Source organism: Macaca thibetana, chromosome 15 (assembly GCF_024542745.1).
Source record: "Macaca thibetana thibetana isolate TM-01 chromosome 15, ASM2454274v1, whole genome shotgun sequence".
In the NCBI taxonomy this organism is placed as follows: Eukaryota; Metazoa; Chordata; class Mammalia; order Primates; family Cercopithecidae; genus Macaca; species Macaca thibetana.
Window position 1 is genome coordinate 30810918 of NC_065592.1, and position 16560 is coordinate 30827477.

General features: G+C 36.9%; 2 protein-coding genes across 6 annotated transcripts in view; both read left to right on the forward strand.

Annotated features, from left to right (window-relative positions):
- The window catches only part of CTNNAL1 (catenin alpha like 1), a 264318-nt gene that overhangs the window by 112144 nt on the left and 135614 nt on the right, over window positions 1–16560 (forward strand). The gene's annotated exons all lie outside the window — the stretch shown is intronic.
- TMEM245 (transmembrane protein 245) overlaps window positions 1–16560 on the forward strand; it is a 123725-nt gene that overhangs the window by 29304 nt on the left and 77861 nt on the right. For 4 of the 5 annotated variants that reach the window (XM_050759549.1, XM_050759548.1, XM_050759547.1 and 1 more), the window contains 4 exons: window positions 767–1000; window positions 4591–4760; window positions 5901–5924; window positions 10996–11100. In XM_050759549.1, coding sequence (XP_050615506.1) covers window positions 767–1000; window positions 4591–4760; window positions 5901–5924; window positions 10996–11100 — 533 coding nt within the window. The remainder of the gene's footprint in view (window positions 1–766; window positions 1001–4590; window positions 4761–5900; window positions 5925–10995; window positions 11101–16560) is intronic. The other variant, XM_050759550.1, reaches the window with a different exon arrangement.

A 16560-nucleotide genomic window follows, 5' to 3' on the forward strand; every position in this document is an offset into this window, starting at 1 on the left:
GCAAGTTTTAGGATCTTAATAATTTTCATTATTATAGTATATATAGAGTAATACTGCTTTAGGAGTTATGTAATTTCTGATGTATGTGGTATATCTTATTAAAACTAGGAAATAGAAATAATAACACCCTATAGTAAAACGTAACATGGTCGTTGTATTGTTAGGAAATGGTGTCTTATGTGAAATAATCCAGTATAGTTTCCTTTATTTGAAAATCCTCACCCGAGAAATCTGTCATTGTTTTTGTATCTCACTCATGTTTTATATCTTCTATCTGTTTGAAAGCCCTGGGTTTTTGTAAGATCAGTTCGTTCCATTTTAGGTGAAATAACACTGAAAAGTCTTCTTGTGTCAGAAACGGATATAAATACATCTAATCTAAAGTTCTATTAAAAGAAGAGGGATTTTTAAATATAGAATTTCTAGTATATGTTAGCATTTGTTTCTTTAAATAGTTTGAATAAGTTTTATGGGATAATTATAATTCTCAGCTACTTTGTCATGTATTTTGTTTTAATGACTCCCAATTCTATCACCAACTAACTTACTCTTCTAGATTCAAGCTCTGTTGGCATTGTGATTCTCCACGTTTTTCAGTGCATATGCAAACATGGGTCCAAATAATTTTGTCTTTTTTAACCCAATGTAATCATACCATATCAGCACATTTTGAAGGCCTGAAACAGGCTAGCCTAACGAGTGGCTCTGTATCCCATTTCCTCATGTGGACTAATACGGTGTGTGGTGTTTTTCTTTCCCTTTTCAGAAGCATTGGACAGGGGAGAATCCCCTCCAACGTTGTCCACCTCCCCTTCACCCTCCTCCCCTTCACCCACTTCCCCTTCACCCACTCTGGGCAGACGAAGGCCTGAAATAGGAACATTTCTTAGAAAGAAGAAAACTAGTGACATCTACTTCGTTTCTCTGGTTTGGGCCATTGTCGTCGTGCAGATCTGGTTGAACCTGTGGATTGTACAGTTGCTGCCAGTGCCAATTGCAGGTCGTTATCTGGTTAAGTACGATCTTGTCTTGTCTTTGAAGATTTTTTTCTTCTTTTTTTACTTTTGGATTTTAATATTTGAGATAAATTTACTGTCTTGCAAAGTAAAACAGTCTTACGTTTGCATTTAAATAGTAAACACCATTTTGTTAATTTATTATTTTGATGCATCTTTAATATTTCACTTTTTTTTTCTTTTTTCTGTTTTTGAGACCGAGTCTCACACAGGGTGGAAGCGCAGTGGCGTGATCTTGGCTCACTGCAAGCTCCGCCTCCCAGGTTCACGCCATTCTCCTGCCTCAGCCTCTCAAGTAGCTGGGACTATAGGTGCCCGCCACCATCCCCAGCTAATTTTTTTTGTTTTTGGTAGAGACAGGGTTTCACCATGTTAGCCAGGATGGTCTCGATCTCCTGACCTCATGATCTGCCCACCTCTGCCTCCCAAAGTGCTGGGATTATAGGCGTGAGCCACTGCGCCCAGCCAATATTTCACTTTTAAGCTCAGAAAATGTGTTTAGCCTCTTACAGTTTCATGTAGTATTTGAGATTAATAGCTCCATGTAGAGATTTGACTGATTAGCCATCCATGATTCTGTGGAGGAGAATGTTAACAATCATCTGTGTTTTGGAATTTGAAGATCGAATGATTTTTTTTTCTTCTTTTTTTTTGAGATGGAGTCTCGCTCTGTCACCCAGGTTGGATTGCGGTGGCGCGATCTCGGCTCACTGCAGCTTCCGCCTCCTGGGTTCAAATGATTCTCCCACCTCAGCCTCCTCAGTTTCTGGGACTACAGGCACGCGCCACCTCCTCTGGCTAATTTTTTGTATTTTTAGTAGTGATGGGATTTCACCATGTTGGCCAGGCCGGTCTCGAATCCTTACCTCAAGTCATCTGCTCACCTCCGCCTCCCAAAGTGCTGGCATTACAGGAGTGAGCCACTGCACCCAGCTGAGATTGAATGATTTTTGAGAGTTACTCTTAGGAAAGCACATTTTACCTTGCCTTTTTAATTCAAAGGAAATGTAGGTTTTGAGAAATATATGTATGTAAAGTCTTGTGATTTGTTTGACAGAAAAATTAAATTACATGTATGTATATATTATATGTATTACATCAAAATGGAATCATGATTTTCCATAATCCATTAAATCAGGTCTTTGTATCTTAATGCTGTGGCAATTTAAGGCCCACCAGTTTTAATTGTCTAAAACTGTCTTTCTTCTAAGACTAGATAAAGAAGAGTTTTCTCTGACAGGTGCGTTGTAGAAACATCTTTTACCTAATACTTTCCTGATTATTTGGGCTTTCCTCTTGCGGCAGCCATATTTTGTGCCAAATTCATTGAGTCCTCAATGGCTGCTGTGGATTTTGCCATCTGGGTACCTCCTACATTTGATTACTCCTTATTTCCTATGTCAGGGTTTTTCATATTGATTAAAACGTAATCTGATTTTTGAAAGCTATTCTCCACCGTAGTCTAAAAGTCTAAACTTATTGGCGCATTTACCTTCTAGATCATTAGTTTTCATCACTTATTTTTATTTTTCCTCACTAAATTGGATAGTTAATTGAATAGGCATTATTTTTTTAACATTTATTATGACCAGAGCACAGTATAGTAGTGCCTGTCCTCAGGGAGCATACAATATAAATGGTTGAAGTGTGTATCTGTTTTTTTTTTTTTTTTTTTTTTTTTTTTTTTTTGAGATAGGGTCTCACTTTGTCACTCAGTCACCACAGCCTTGATCTCTCAGGCTCAAGTGATCCTCCTGCCTCAGTCCCCCACCAGATAGCTGAGGCTACAGGTGCGTGCCACTGGCTTTTTTTTTTTTTTTTGAGACAGAGTCTTGCTCTGTTGCCCAGGTGGGAGTGCAGTGATGCAATCTTGGCTTATTGCAAGCTCCGCCTCCCAGGTTCACGCCATTCTCCTGCCTCAGCCTCCCAAGTAGCTGGGACTAGAGGCGCCCACCACCACGCCTGGCTAATTTTTTGTATTTTTAGTAGAGACGGGGTTTCGCTGTGTTAGCCAGGATGGTCTTGATCCTCTGACCTCGTGATCCGCCCACCTCAACCTCCCAAAGTGCTGGGATTACAGGTGTGAGCCACTGCACCTGGCCACCACTGGCTGTGTTTTTTGTATTTTTTGTAGTTTGCCATGTTGCCCAGGCTGGTCTCAAACTCTTGAACTCAAGCAATCCTCCCACCTTGGCTTCCCAAAGTGCTGGGACTACAGGTGTGAGCCACCGTGCCCGGCCTATATCTGGTTCTTGTGTCCTCAAACAACTTCTGTTAGGCAGTTCGAATAAGATACAGCTTTAATTAAGCAAGTCAGAGAGCAGATACCATCGCCATGCTTCCTGTTAAACTGAGTGGAGCAGTTTAAATTGCTCTTCTAGATTGTTCCATACTTTGTTTTTTTCCAGATGATTTTACTCTGCTGGCAAACTCTGTCAGATGCTGTTGCAACTCTCTTTTCCTTAAAGTTTGTTAGCAGGAATTTCATTTCTCTTAGTTGTAGCTTAATCTTCTGGTCACCATAGGAATTTGACATGATCTTGGGAGAGCAGGCTGTGAATAATGTGGCCCCTAAAAGCTTTTCTACAGCTTGTAATTACCTGGACTTAGTGAAACTATAGGAGCTCTTCTAGGACTTTTTTAGGGATTTAAAAATGGTAGTAAAGAAATTGTGGAACTTGTGTGTAACACTGAGCTCATGGTTCAAAACAGCAAATTGTGAACCTTTAGGTTATAAGGCCAGAGCTAAGAACACAAATCTCTAGAGTTAGAGAAATTATATACTGATTGAGATCCAGGGTCCAAACTTCAAGGCAAGCCTCACAGTTGAGTAACACTTCCTTCTGGCCCTACCACCTTCTTAATTGGCTTCTAACAGGAAGCTTAACCTCTGCTTGAAGGCCACTTCACTGCCCAACTCCAGGAGGGGATGGTGTGGTCTGAGAGTGGTCCCCACTGAAGTTGCAGTGCACAGCCTTGGGCCATTTGTCGCAGCCCTGCTAGTACTCAGCTTGCTTCTCTATTGAACCCTGGCATCTGTTCAGATGTTGAGAGCAGCATCAAATGGGGAAATAGGAACAACATTGCTCTGCAGTGGTACAAAATCATGATGCGTATGGAATACCTTATGCTTTTCTGGTCACTAAATAACGAGCAACCAAGGAAAACAAGAAAATTTGAAAAGCCAAGGAGATGAGGAAACGTCAGGGTTTTGTATTCTTTACTCAGGAAGGGGGAAAATATGTGAGGGGCCAGAATTATAGTCACTGAAATCTTCACAATAAGAGTATCTTATGTTTATATGGGCCATAACATAATCCCAGACTCTTCAAGGATTCAGACTTCATGAAGAAGATAATATATAGGCAGTTGGGGATGGTTTGAAAAGTTACATTGTCCAGTTCCATCTGTGTGGAATAGTTTGAGTCCTACCCTGCATTTTAACATTGATCTTCTTTTTAATACTAGTTTTACTATTTTAGAAAGGTCATGTGAAATTAAGGAACCTTTTCATGTTACAACTTGTTAATGTATATCTATAATGTTTATATTTGTATTTTTTACCTTTTTTTAGTCTGGATACTCAAAAAGCTTGTCATTCACTTTGGAGTTGTGGACTTCCTGGAGAAACACTACCATGTGTGGTGGGGTGTTACAGAAAGCTTCCTGAAGGAGCGGCAGGGGGCTCTCGCACCTTGGCCCATTGTCGGGCTTGGAAAATTCTTATTAAAAGTTGATAGCAAGGTATTGTATTTTAAGGACTTGGGCTGTCTTAATGGAGTTAATATATTTCATGGTTTGAAATCTTCCATTCCATGTGTTTATATTGTAACTGTTGATAACACGTGTAATATCTAATTCTATGATGAAAGTTTAACATTTAAAATTATGGTTTACACAAGGATAAGATGGGTTTACTTTAAATAAGGCTTGTGTAAGTATTTTTTCCTCATAAAAATGGGAGAAATGGATCTTCTGATTCAATTCCCTTATTATATTAGGACCAAATTGAAATCCAGAGAGGTTAAGCGACTTGCCTAAAATTATGTAGCTAGGCAGTGGCTCAGTTTAGTGAGTATTTTTGGAGTAATTCCCATATGTCAGATACTGTATTAAGTCCTATGGAAAATCAGATGAATCCTGGAAAACCAGATACAGAAGCCTTGTTTGTTGGGGAAAGACAGGAATTCATAAAAATTCAGAGATGGTGGTTAGATTTGGAGCCTTAGTGGTTAAAGAGCATGGACTATGAATCCATTAAGTTTCCTAACCTTTCTGTGCGTTGGTTTCCATACCAGTAAAATAGGTACAATAGAACCTACCTCCTAGAGTGGTGGTAAGGGTTAAATGAGGTAATATATGTAAAATCCCTAGATCATTGCCTGGTACACAGTAAGCTCTATGTAAGTATTAGGAATTTATGTAGGAAAAGTGTGTACAGGATACAGTGGCAGCACTGAGCAAGAAATGACTCACTGTTAATAGGGTATGAGAAAGGGAACGGCAGCGGAGGAAATGATCCTGGAGCAAGTTTTGAAGCACAGGTGGGAGTTTCTTAGGTAGACATGGCCAGAAGGGCAAGCAGGCAGAGCAGTGCAAAGGCATGGAGACACTAAGCCTATGGGCATGCAGGTTATTTTATGTATTTTTAATTGTTGGATTCCCAACAAAGATGTGGTTATCATTTCAATCATTATATATCTTAAAATTCTCTTGATTTTAAAACTTTATTGTGTTAGTTTTTCCATCCCTAGTTTTTCCTTTGTCTGGGACAGTTACCTTCTCATGCTTTCCTTTTCTTTTCTTTTCATACTGTGATTGCATTCTCTAATGATATTCCACTGTTCTTATCTTCTCTTTCTCACCTTACCCACTATCCTCAAGCTCTGGCACTGGCTAAATAAGAAGGTAAATGAACATCCAGATGTTGGTTTTTACTATTGAATTCTGTAATGCCCCCGTATCGCCTTTCTCACTCTGTTTCTGTCCATGTGTCAAACTAAGTTTTTGTTTTCAAGTTTTAATTATAAGCTATGGAAGGTCGTGAAGCATGAATACTATCACAGTATAATTTGCTAAAAACTCAGCAAAGGCTGTCTATGATATGGATGGCATCTCCTTGCTCAAGTGTAAGAAGTTCTGTCTCCTAGTCCTTTTGTCCACTGTAAATGATTTTCATTCCTTTTCAGTTATGTAAATGTGGCTTAGCCTGACATTCTAGTCTCCTTTGATGTGTGAAAACACGTTAGGCAATAGTTATTGTAAGGGCAAGAGAGAACTCTCTGTTTGCTACTTTTTCTATAAAAGACACAGGAATTTTTAAAAAAGACAAATCTGTGAATTATTTGTATGGTTTCCTTGGCAGATAATTTTATATGTTGTCTTTTTTTTAAATAACTAGTATTTCAAAATTTATTTTTAACTTAAAACAGATTGTAGTCATGACCTGTGACATCGAATTTTGTATTTTCTCCAAGGTATGAGGTTGTATCTATGGTAAATGCTTCACATGATTGGCATGGCATTATAATTCAGTTTTAATAACTTCAGTAAAGGCTAATCCAGATATATTAGGAATGTTCTACCTTGACATATAGTCACATATTGTAATGTTTAAATTAATTTTAATGAATCAAATAGCCAGGCATGGTGGCACACACTTGTAGTCCTAACTACCCAGGAGACTGAGGCAGGAGGATTGTTTGAGCCCAGGAATTCAAGGTTGCAGTGAGCAATAATTGCACCATTGCACTCCAGCCTGGGTGACAGCAAGACCCTGTTTCTTAAAAAAATGATAATAATTTCAATGAATCTCTAGGACAGATAGCAAGAGATGACATCATTTATATATGTTGTGTTTAAACATAATAAAACTCTCTCTCTATATATGTCTTTTGTGGAAATATTATATCAGGCCTTAAGAAAGATGTGGTACTTCTTGAAAATAGATCAAAATGAGACTTTTGGATGGGTTAGGATTTCATTTTTTTCTGTTGAAATGGAGGAGAGGGGAGACTTTTTACAATACCTAAAGTTTTAAACTTGGGTTGGAAAGAAGCATTATGTAAAATAAACACTCCCACAGTCTCACATGGTTGTATATATATCTCCATTCCCTATAAAACTAGTATGGGTAAGCGAGTTCAATCCTTGGCAAATGATGTGCAAATATAAGTCACGTTTTAAAATTTTGACCAAAGAAGGTGGTTTCTAAAAAATTTTTATTTGTTTCAATTATCTTTTAGAGACAGGGTCTTGCTCTGTTGCTCAGGCTGGAGTGCAGTGGCACAATGAAAGCTCACTGCAACTGTGAACTCCTGGGCTCAAGCGATCAAAGTAGGTGGTTTTGTACTTTTCTTCAATTTGTGTTATATTGAAATGAAATTGCCCTCAAGAGATGGGGAAAGGAGAACTAAATTCATTGGATTAAATTTGATTTAACCTTCAGTGGACTAAATGAGCTAGATTACCTAATTTATGAGCCTAATTCATAACTGAATCATTGAGTTAATTTTAAAAGATCTCTAAGATCAAGTACCTTTTTTCTTTCCTTTGATGATTCCATGTAACATAGTAAAGCATTGGTGTAAAGATAGAGTAACTGCTTGAGATTTTGAGTGGGTATATTCCAAGAAAGGACATACGTAAGTTGAGAACTATTTTATTATATTACATCACATCTCAAAGTCAGAAAATTGCAGCACTGGGTAATTTTGGTATGTAGAAATTTCAAGTGGAGTGAATTAGGAAACCAATTCGAGAGAAGAGAGGGTGAGAGAGCATACATAGGTTAATTGAAATGTAACCCACAGAGTTATTTGTTTTATTTCTTTTCCTTTTTTGTTTTTTTGTTTTTAAATTTGAGACAGGATCTCGCTGTGTCACCCAGGCTGGAGTGCAGTCACGTGATCTTGACTCACTACAACCTCCACCTCCCAGGCTCAAGCAATCTTCCCACGTCAGCCTCCTAAGTAGCTGGGACCACAGGTGTACACCACCATGCCTGGGGTTTTTTTTTTTTTTTTTTGGTATTTTTAGTAGAGACGGGGTTTTGCTATGTTGCCCAGGCTGGTCTTGAACTCCTTAGCTCAATTGATCAGCCTGCCTCAGCCTCCCAAAGTGTTAGGATTATAGGCGTGAGCCACTGCACCTGGCCTTGTTTTATTTCTTAGTATTGATTATTTGCACTAAAACTCAAGTGGAATTTTGTTTAAAAACAAAGCAAAATGAAAAATCTGTAGGCGCAGAATAATGAAAGAGAAGAAAAACTTGGTAGTGGAATACTCTCTTAATAGCTTGATAAATAAGGCCAGTTAGTGTAAAAGTTTTAGAGTACCTTTTGGTGTAACTGTAAATTTACTGACATCTCTAAATTTAAAAAACGCATGCCCTTCATTCTAATTTGAAACATTCAGAGTGTCATTTTAAAATTATTTCTCTTCTCTTTTTGAAAAATAAACTTTAAAAATTAAAGTCACTTCTCAGTCTTTCAGCATGGAAAGATTGGGGACATTTAGAGACTTGGTAATTTCTATGCGAGGGCAAGTGGATTGGTTTCCTTTGCCCAAAGCAGAACGTGGGACAGGATCAGCCTCATGAGATAGCACCTCTGGCCTTTGGTCCCCTTCTCCATTGCTTCCTCTCTTTCTGTTTCTCTCCTCTCTCCGAGTTGCTGTTTCTTTGTGAGTCTTGTACTATTCAGTCTTTCAGGGAGTTGGTTCATCTTTTCCTCCTAAGTTTTTTATCCTCTTTGCTTTTTTTCCTCTTTTGGTCCTTAGTTTTATGTACCAACTCCTCCCATCCCATTTTTTTTTCCTCTTGACTTTCTCTGTTTCCTTTTATTCTTGAATAAGTCTTAGTCTCTGTTTCTCTTTCCCACTCTTTCCTCTCTCTTACTGTCTCCCTTCTTGCCCTGTTCTCAGCTAACTTAACTGGCCACATGTGATGAAAACAACTTCTTAGCTTATTTTTTGAGCATCTTAAATAATTTTGTTTATTTTAAATTTCAATGAAACATCCAACCCTCACTGTCATCCTTTGGATATACATTTTTATTTAGGTGACTGTGAATTTTTTTCTACCTTTATGGCTTGTGTTAGAAAAATTTTACCCTAACTTAAAACTAAAAAATTTGATATTGTAATGTTAATGTACATAATATGTTTTTGAATATTCTTTTGAATATAATTTTATATGTTAAAAATACTCAAACATGTTTCTAAATAGATATTTACATTTAAAAATGCATTTCAGGATATGACTTTTCTGAAAAAATAGAGGCTCCTACATTATTTTCAGAAATTGTAATCTGTGGTTAAAAATATAGTCTTAATTTTGAAATTATGTTATTTATGCTTGCTTATTCAAACACATAGTAATTGAATGCTTACCACATGCTAAGCGCTTAGATTTTGGAGATACAAAGAGAAGTGATACAAACCTAGCTCTTTCCTCAGGAAGCTGCCTTGGGAACTAGTTTTTCAGTTGGTTTCTAATTGTGAAAGTTTTCAGTTTCATTGATTTTAGAATTTAACTTCGGAATATGACATCTGACCTTCCATATCTTAGAAACCTGTTATTCCTTTTTTTTTAGTCTGCATTGTCTTTGATGCTTTGGTAGCATGCACTGAAAATTAACTCTTCTGTTTGAAGCTGTAATTGTCAAGATTAAAGATTAACTTTTTATCTTTGAGTTCACTTTAGCGTTGATCTCTTAGTGACAGTGTCCTTGATGAAAAACAGATAAGGAGGGCACAAGCTTATAAATGTCAAGTGAAAGTAAATGCTGCAGAAGTCATGTTGTTTTTTCAACCAACATTCTTTGCTTTTGGATGTTTAATTCACTGTTTAGAGAGCATAAATCAGATCTAAATTAAGAATAACTTATTAAGCAATGCTGTTGCTCACGTTGGGGTTGAGCGGTGCACTGTGGTGTTTCAGCAGTTATTAATCTAGTTAAATGTAGTTTTGAGATGTTAGATGGTAGCTTTGCATGAAAGGAATTCTAGCAATCTATCAGGTATATATTCTGAAAACACAAGTTGTTTAAAATGTAGGATTATTTGTGGTTGTGAAAGATGAGGGAAGTTATAGCAAGACAATGTCAGATAGCATTTAGGGAAAGCACAATTTTAATTATTGATTAAGGAACAGCTACTATATTGATTAATTTATATCAATTACAATCATGTCATAAAGCTTATGTTTTCAGAATAATAGAAACTTAAGTAGAATATCAGATTTTGAAAAGCATTTTAGTATGTATTATGAAATATTTCAAACATAAAAAGATGTAAAGAATACCCATTTATCTATCGGTGACTCCCCCCTTAATAAAACAAATTAACCTGAAGCGTGTTTTGTGCCCCTCCTTGATTGTGCATTCACCTCCCAACCCCTCGCTCCTTGGGCAACTGTTATCTTTGTTATTTATCATTGCCTTAACATTCGATTTTCTTTGTTACTGCTTTTGTAATTCTAATGATATCAAATGGAAAAAATATTTTGAATGCAACTCCTCTTTTAATTTGCTCCAATTTTATCTGTATTTTTTAGGCCATGCCTGTATTATAAGAGACTTTTGCTAAAGTCTTGGATATTTGTTAAACTGATAATACAGCTTCATGAGATTTTAGGTCAGCTAATGGATTGTCAATATTTTGTTTAGAATACTTACCAGGTTATAAATTACAATTTGAAACATAGATATCCTACAGTTTGAGAATTTGAATATAGATAAAGGTTATGTTGAAATCGACTGCCTTTTTCTTAGCTATGACAGTAATAAACTATGTAACACCAGCAGTAATGAGTACTGTGAAGTTTTTAAAGTTGCTTAAAGCTTTTATTGCTTTAATTATTATGCCATAATTTGCTTTGCCATGCTGAAGATCCTGTTTTGTCTTTATGATAATTGAGTATCTGTATTTTTAACGTTCTACTTTAAAGATAAGTAATTCTCTTTTTCATTTTTGTGCAGATGATCATCTGGTTGGAGAAGATGTTAGATAAAATAATTAGCATTTTCATCATATTTTTGTTAGTGATAGGAACTCTTCTTTTAGCCCTACTCCTGACTGCAAAGGTAGAGTACAATAATTATTATTCTCATTAATAAACCCTTAATTGTTAGAATTGTAGTCTGGATAAAAAGCTAGCAGAAGCAGCATGGAAAATGTTAACTTGACTTACAAGTATATACACTAGCTAAAGGATTTATGATTTGTATATTACTAATTTTGCCATGAACTTGCCTAGTGTTTTTCTTTTCAGAACTCTTTTACATGCATTTTTATTTTATCAAAACCCTTGGGAGGAAATATAAATGAAAAAAAATGAGATAATGAAGAACAAGTGGCGCTTTCTTTTTTTTTAATAGAAGAATTAGGATCTGGTCTCATGAATTCTAATCTGGTTAGTACTCTTCACTAGATCAGAATTTGCTGATTAGCACATTCCATCCTTGTCTCATTGATCCTTCTTCTGATATATACCATAGCACCTTTATTTCTCACTTCCCAGGTCCTTCCAGCTTACAGTTCCTTTCCCCATTTCCATCTCATCAAAGAAAATTATTCTGTAAAGCACACCTAAAATGTTATCTTTATAGTGATATCTCTTACTATTTTTTTTAGGCTTATCAAGTCTGACAAGTTTTTTTCCTCCCACTTTTATAGTACATTTTAATCTTTATTTTATCTGAACCGTATCGAACTCTACAACCCAGATTTTGGTATGTTGTTTTCAAGGAATTGGTGAAGCTTATGTGAAATCATGGATCCAAATTTTTTTTTATTCCTTTAGTCCCATAGAGACCTGTTGGTAACTATAATTGATAATCTAATTAACCAGTTTGCTAAAGAACTGCATTATTTCTTAAGTGGCATCTCCGCTTGGAAGGCCTATTCTTAGTGTCATCTTCAGTACACCCTCAAGCTATCTTATCATTTGCTTCTGAAAGCCTCCTCTTCTTGTACTTCTGTGTCAGTCTATGTATAGTTTCTGTGTGTTCCTTGGGTATTAATTATGTATAGTCTTGTATATATACTGTGCAGACTTATTTAGAGGCTTTGTTTTTGTCATATTTTGCTTAAGCCTGGTACTGTGTAATCTTACATTCCAGTTCTTCATTAGAGAAAGCTTTCATTAGTATGGTCTTTCATTTTCCTTTCTCCTCTCTCCTACACTTCTATTCTACTTTTCCTTCTTTGTCCCTTTGCGTAGCATCTTTTGCCTGGCCATCTCAGTTTTATCTTTTAAGTCTTTTTTCTTTGTTCATCCCCTGCTTCAGTGAGCTTTTGCTTCTCTGAACTTTGATAACAAGTATTACTGAACCATTTCTTTCTGGGTGTAGAATTCATCCAAACTGAGTTTTTGAGGGAACCTTGTTGGTTATCTAATTCATTCTCCCGGCCAAGAAAGCTGTCATTCTCTGAAACATTCATGACAGTATCTACTTGAATGTTTAATAGACATCTCAAATGTAACGTGTCAGAGACTGAATTCCAGACCTTCCTCCGCTTGTCTGTTCTTCTCATAGTCTTCAGTGACAACTCCATTCTTTCTGCTTGCTCAAATGAAAAGTCTCAGGATCATCTTTGACTACTGTCTTTGTTTTGTATCCACATCTAGTTTGCCAGAAAATCCTTTTTGGCTCCTCTTTACTAATATGTCCTGGGATAATAGCAGGGTGAGGATGTCAGGTAATTCCTTTCCACAGAAATCAAGAATAAAACAGCATGAAATTATTTAAAACACCATTTAAAAGCATTAGAAAATGACCAGGTAGGCAACCAGGAGATCTTTCATTGATGAAAAGCTGCTACTGTAGCTAGTAAAAACAGATACCTTTTCTTTACAGGTAAAAACAGGTGGCATTCTCACATGGGCAGCAAAACCTGCAGCTTTTCTTGAAGGAAGTGTTCTTCGATGCACGGATGTGTTTAGGTTTAATGTAGCTTCATTTGTCAGTTTTTGCCTTTGCTTTTGGTTGTTGCCTGTGCTTTTGGTGTCAGGTCCAACTGGAGATGAGCAGAGCCTCAGACACCTGTGGGGCAATGTCAGACGTTCTAGCAGACATGTAATAGGCATCCTAGAAGATGAGAAGAGGAAGAGAAAAAGGTAGAAAAAATTATTTGAAGAGATATTGCTAAAAAATTTCCCATGTTTGGTGAAAAACATTAACAGATCCAAGAAGTTCAACAAACCTTCAGTAGAATAAGCATATGCAAACACAAAACCATACCTAGCTACATCATAGTCAAACTGCCGAAAGACAAAGATAAAAAGAAAATCTGGAAGGAAGCAAGAGAAAAATTACACATCACAAACAGGGGAACAATACATTTAGTGACTTAATTCTCCTAATAAACAGCAAAGACTAAAAGACATTGGAGTAACATATTAAAAGTCATAGGGAGAAATCTCTGTCAGACAATACTTTTATAGTCAGTGAAACTGTTCTTTCAAAGTAAAGGCAAAATGAAAACATTTCTAGATAAACAGATACTGAATTTTTTGATAGCAGACCTGCACTTATATGGAAAGCTAACAGTTCCTTCGGGGTGAAGATAAATGACTCCAAAAATAATCTGGATCCAAAGAAAGGAATGAAAGCACTTGGAAAATATGTGGGTTATATTTTCTCCTGTCTTCTTTTAGTTTATTTAAACAAATATGACTATTTAAAGAAAAACAGAAACACTCATGTGGCCTTTATAACATATATAGATGAGTTATGCATATATAAAACCATAGCACAAAGAAGAGGGCTGGAAAGTGGAACTGTACTGGTGTGAAGTTCTTAAAATATTTTCCTGGATATAAGTCAGTATTAACTGGAAGTAGGTTGTGATAAAAGCTGAGATAAGATTTAGATAAGTTAAACAGCAGGCAATAAATAACCTAAGGATTAGGGGAACTAAAGTGGTATACTAAAATTTGTTGAACACAAAAGGCAGTGCAGGAAGAACAGAGGACCAATAGAGATGGGACAAATAGAAAGCAAGTAGCAAAACGGCAGACCTAAACCTGGTCATGACAATACTTAGGTTACATGAGAAGCAACTAAACAGTCAAAAAGCAGAGATTGTCAGACTGAATATAAAATGCAAGTTCCGGCTGGGCGCGGTGGCTCAAGCCTGTAATCCCAGCACTTTGGGAGGCCGAGACGGGTGGATCACGAGGTCAGGAGATCGAGACCATCCTGGCTAACATGGTGAAACCCTGTCTCTACTAAAAAATACAAAAAACTAGCCAGGCGAGGTGGCGGGCGCCTGTAGTCCCAGCTACTCCTGTAGTCCCAGCTACTCAGGAGGCTGAGGCAGGAGAATGGCGGGAACCTGGGAGGCGGAGCTTGCAGTGAGCTAAGATCCGGCCACTGCACTCCAGCCTGGGTGACAGAGCGAGACTCTGTCTCAAAAAAAAAAAAAAAAAAAAAAAATGCAAGTTCCAACTTGCTTTTGGTATCTGTTAGAGACACACTTTAAATTCAAAGTCACAGGAAGGTTGATAGTAAAAAGATTAAAAAGCATACACTGTTAACTGTCCACAGAAAATACGTGCAGTTGATTATATATTATCAGACAAAATAGATGTCAAAAAGAAATACTACTAGAGGCAAATTAAGGACTTTTCATATGGATAAGAGTTAATATTACCATAAGATAACAGTTATAAATGTATATGGTCCTAACAGCGGAGCTCTAAAATACATGAAATCAAACATTCAGAATTAAGAGGAGAAATAAATCTATGATTATAGTTCAGGATTCAATACTCCTTGCAATAATTGAGGGAATAAGTAGTTAGAAAATTATAAGGATATTTAGAAGCCTTAAAATCCTGTGAGTCAGCTGGGTGTGGTGGCTTATGCCTGTAATCCCAGGACTTCGGGAAGATGAGGCAGGTGGATCCCTTGACTCCAGGAGTTTTAAGACCAACCTAGGCAACGTGACAAAATCCCATCTCTATAAAGAATAGAAAAAATTAGTTGGGCTTGGTGGCTTAAGCCTATAGTCCCAGCTACTTGAGAGGCTGAGGTGGGAGGATTGCTTGATCCCGGGAGGTTGAGGCTGCAGTGAGCTGTGATCGTGTCACTGCACCTCAGTCTGGATGACAGGCAAGATTTTGTCTCAAAAGAAAGCAAAAACAAAAACAAAACACACACCAAAAAATGCGGTCAGTCAACTTGACCTAATTAACAATTCGAAATTACGTTCTTTTCAAGAAAACATGGGATACTCACCAGAATAAACAGTATGTTCAATACATTTGGAAGTATTAGGCAAGGCACAGTGGTACACACCTGTTATCTCAGCTACCTGAGAGGCTGAGGCAGGAGGATTGCTTGAGCCCAGGAGTTTGAGACCAGCCTGGGCAACATAAGGAGACCCTTACGTTTAAAAAATCAGGTGGGCATTGTGGTACATGCCTGTAGTCCCAGCTACTTAGGAGGCTGAGGTGGGAAGATTGTTTGAGCCTGGGAGGTGGAGGCTGCAGTGAGCCGTGATTGTGCCAGTGCACTCCAGGCTGAGTGACAGAGAGAGATCACTGTCTTAAACAAAAAAAGAAAAAATGAAGCATTTCCTGACACAGAATTAAATTAGAAATCAGTAATAGAAATTTAGGAAATGTCCAAATATTTAGAAATTAAGCAGCATACTTCTAAACCTGTGAATCGAATAAATTTCGAAGGAAATTAGAAGATTTTAAAATGAAAGAAAAGTCGCTGTGTATCAAAAGTTGTGGGATGAAGCTGAAGCAGTGTCTTGTTGGAAATTTATGGCATTAAATGCTTATATTTGAAAAAGGAAAATCAGTGACCTAAGTTTCCACCTTCAGAAGCTAGCAAATAATAGCAAATTAATCCAAAGTAAATGAAAGGAAGGAAATAATAAGGGTCGAGTGTAGATGAAGGAAATTTGAAATGGAGAAACAATAGTAAACATTTTAACTCAAAAGCTGGTTCTTTGAAAAACACCAATAAAATTGACAAGTTTTTAGCCAGACTGATGAAGAAAAAAGGAAAGAAGATACAAATTACCAATATCAAGTACAAAAGAGGAAACATCTCTGCATATCTCACGGATCTTAAAAAGATAAGGGAATATTGTGAACAACTTTATGCCAACAAGTTTGATAACATTAAATGGAGAAATTCCTTGTAGAGAAGGAATGGAACAGACTCAAGAAGAAATAGAAAAATTGTAGCCCACTATGAGGACAAGAAATTGAATTAGTGTTTGAAAATCTTCCTACCAAGAAGCACTCAGGCCCAGATGGTTTCACTGTTGAGTTTTATCAAACATGTAGTGAAGAAATACTGCCTGTTCTACACAATGTTGTTCAGTTAGCAAAGAAGTAACACTTGCCAGCTCATTTTATGAGGCTAGTATTGCCCAGATAACCAAAGTCAAAGGCATTTACAGAAAGGAAACTGCAGACCAATATCCCTTATAAATAGACACAAAAATTCTTAACAAAACGTTAACAGATTAAATCCTGCAATATGTAAAAAGGAAAATGTATCTATGTGAGGTTTATT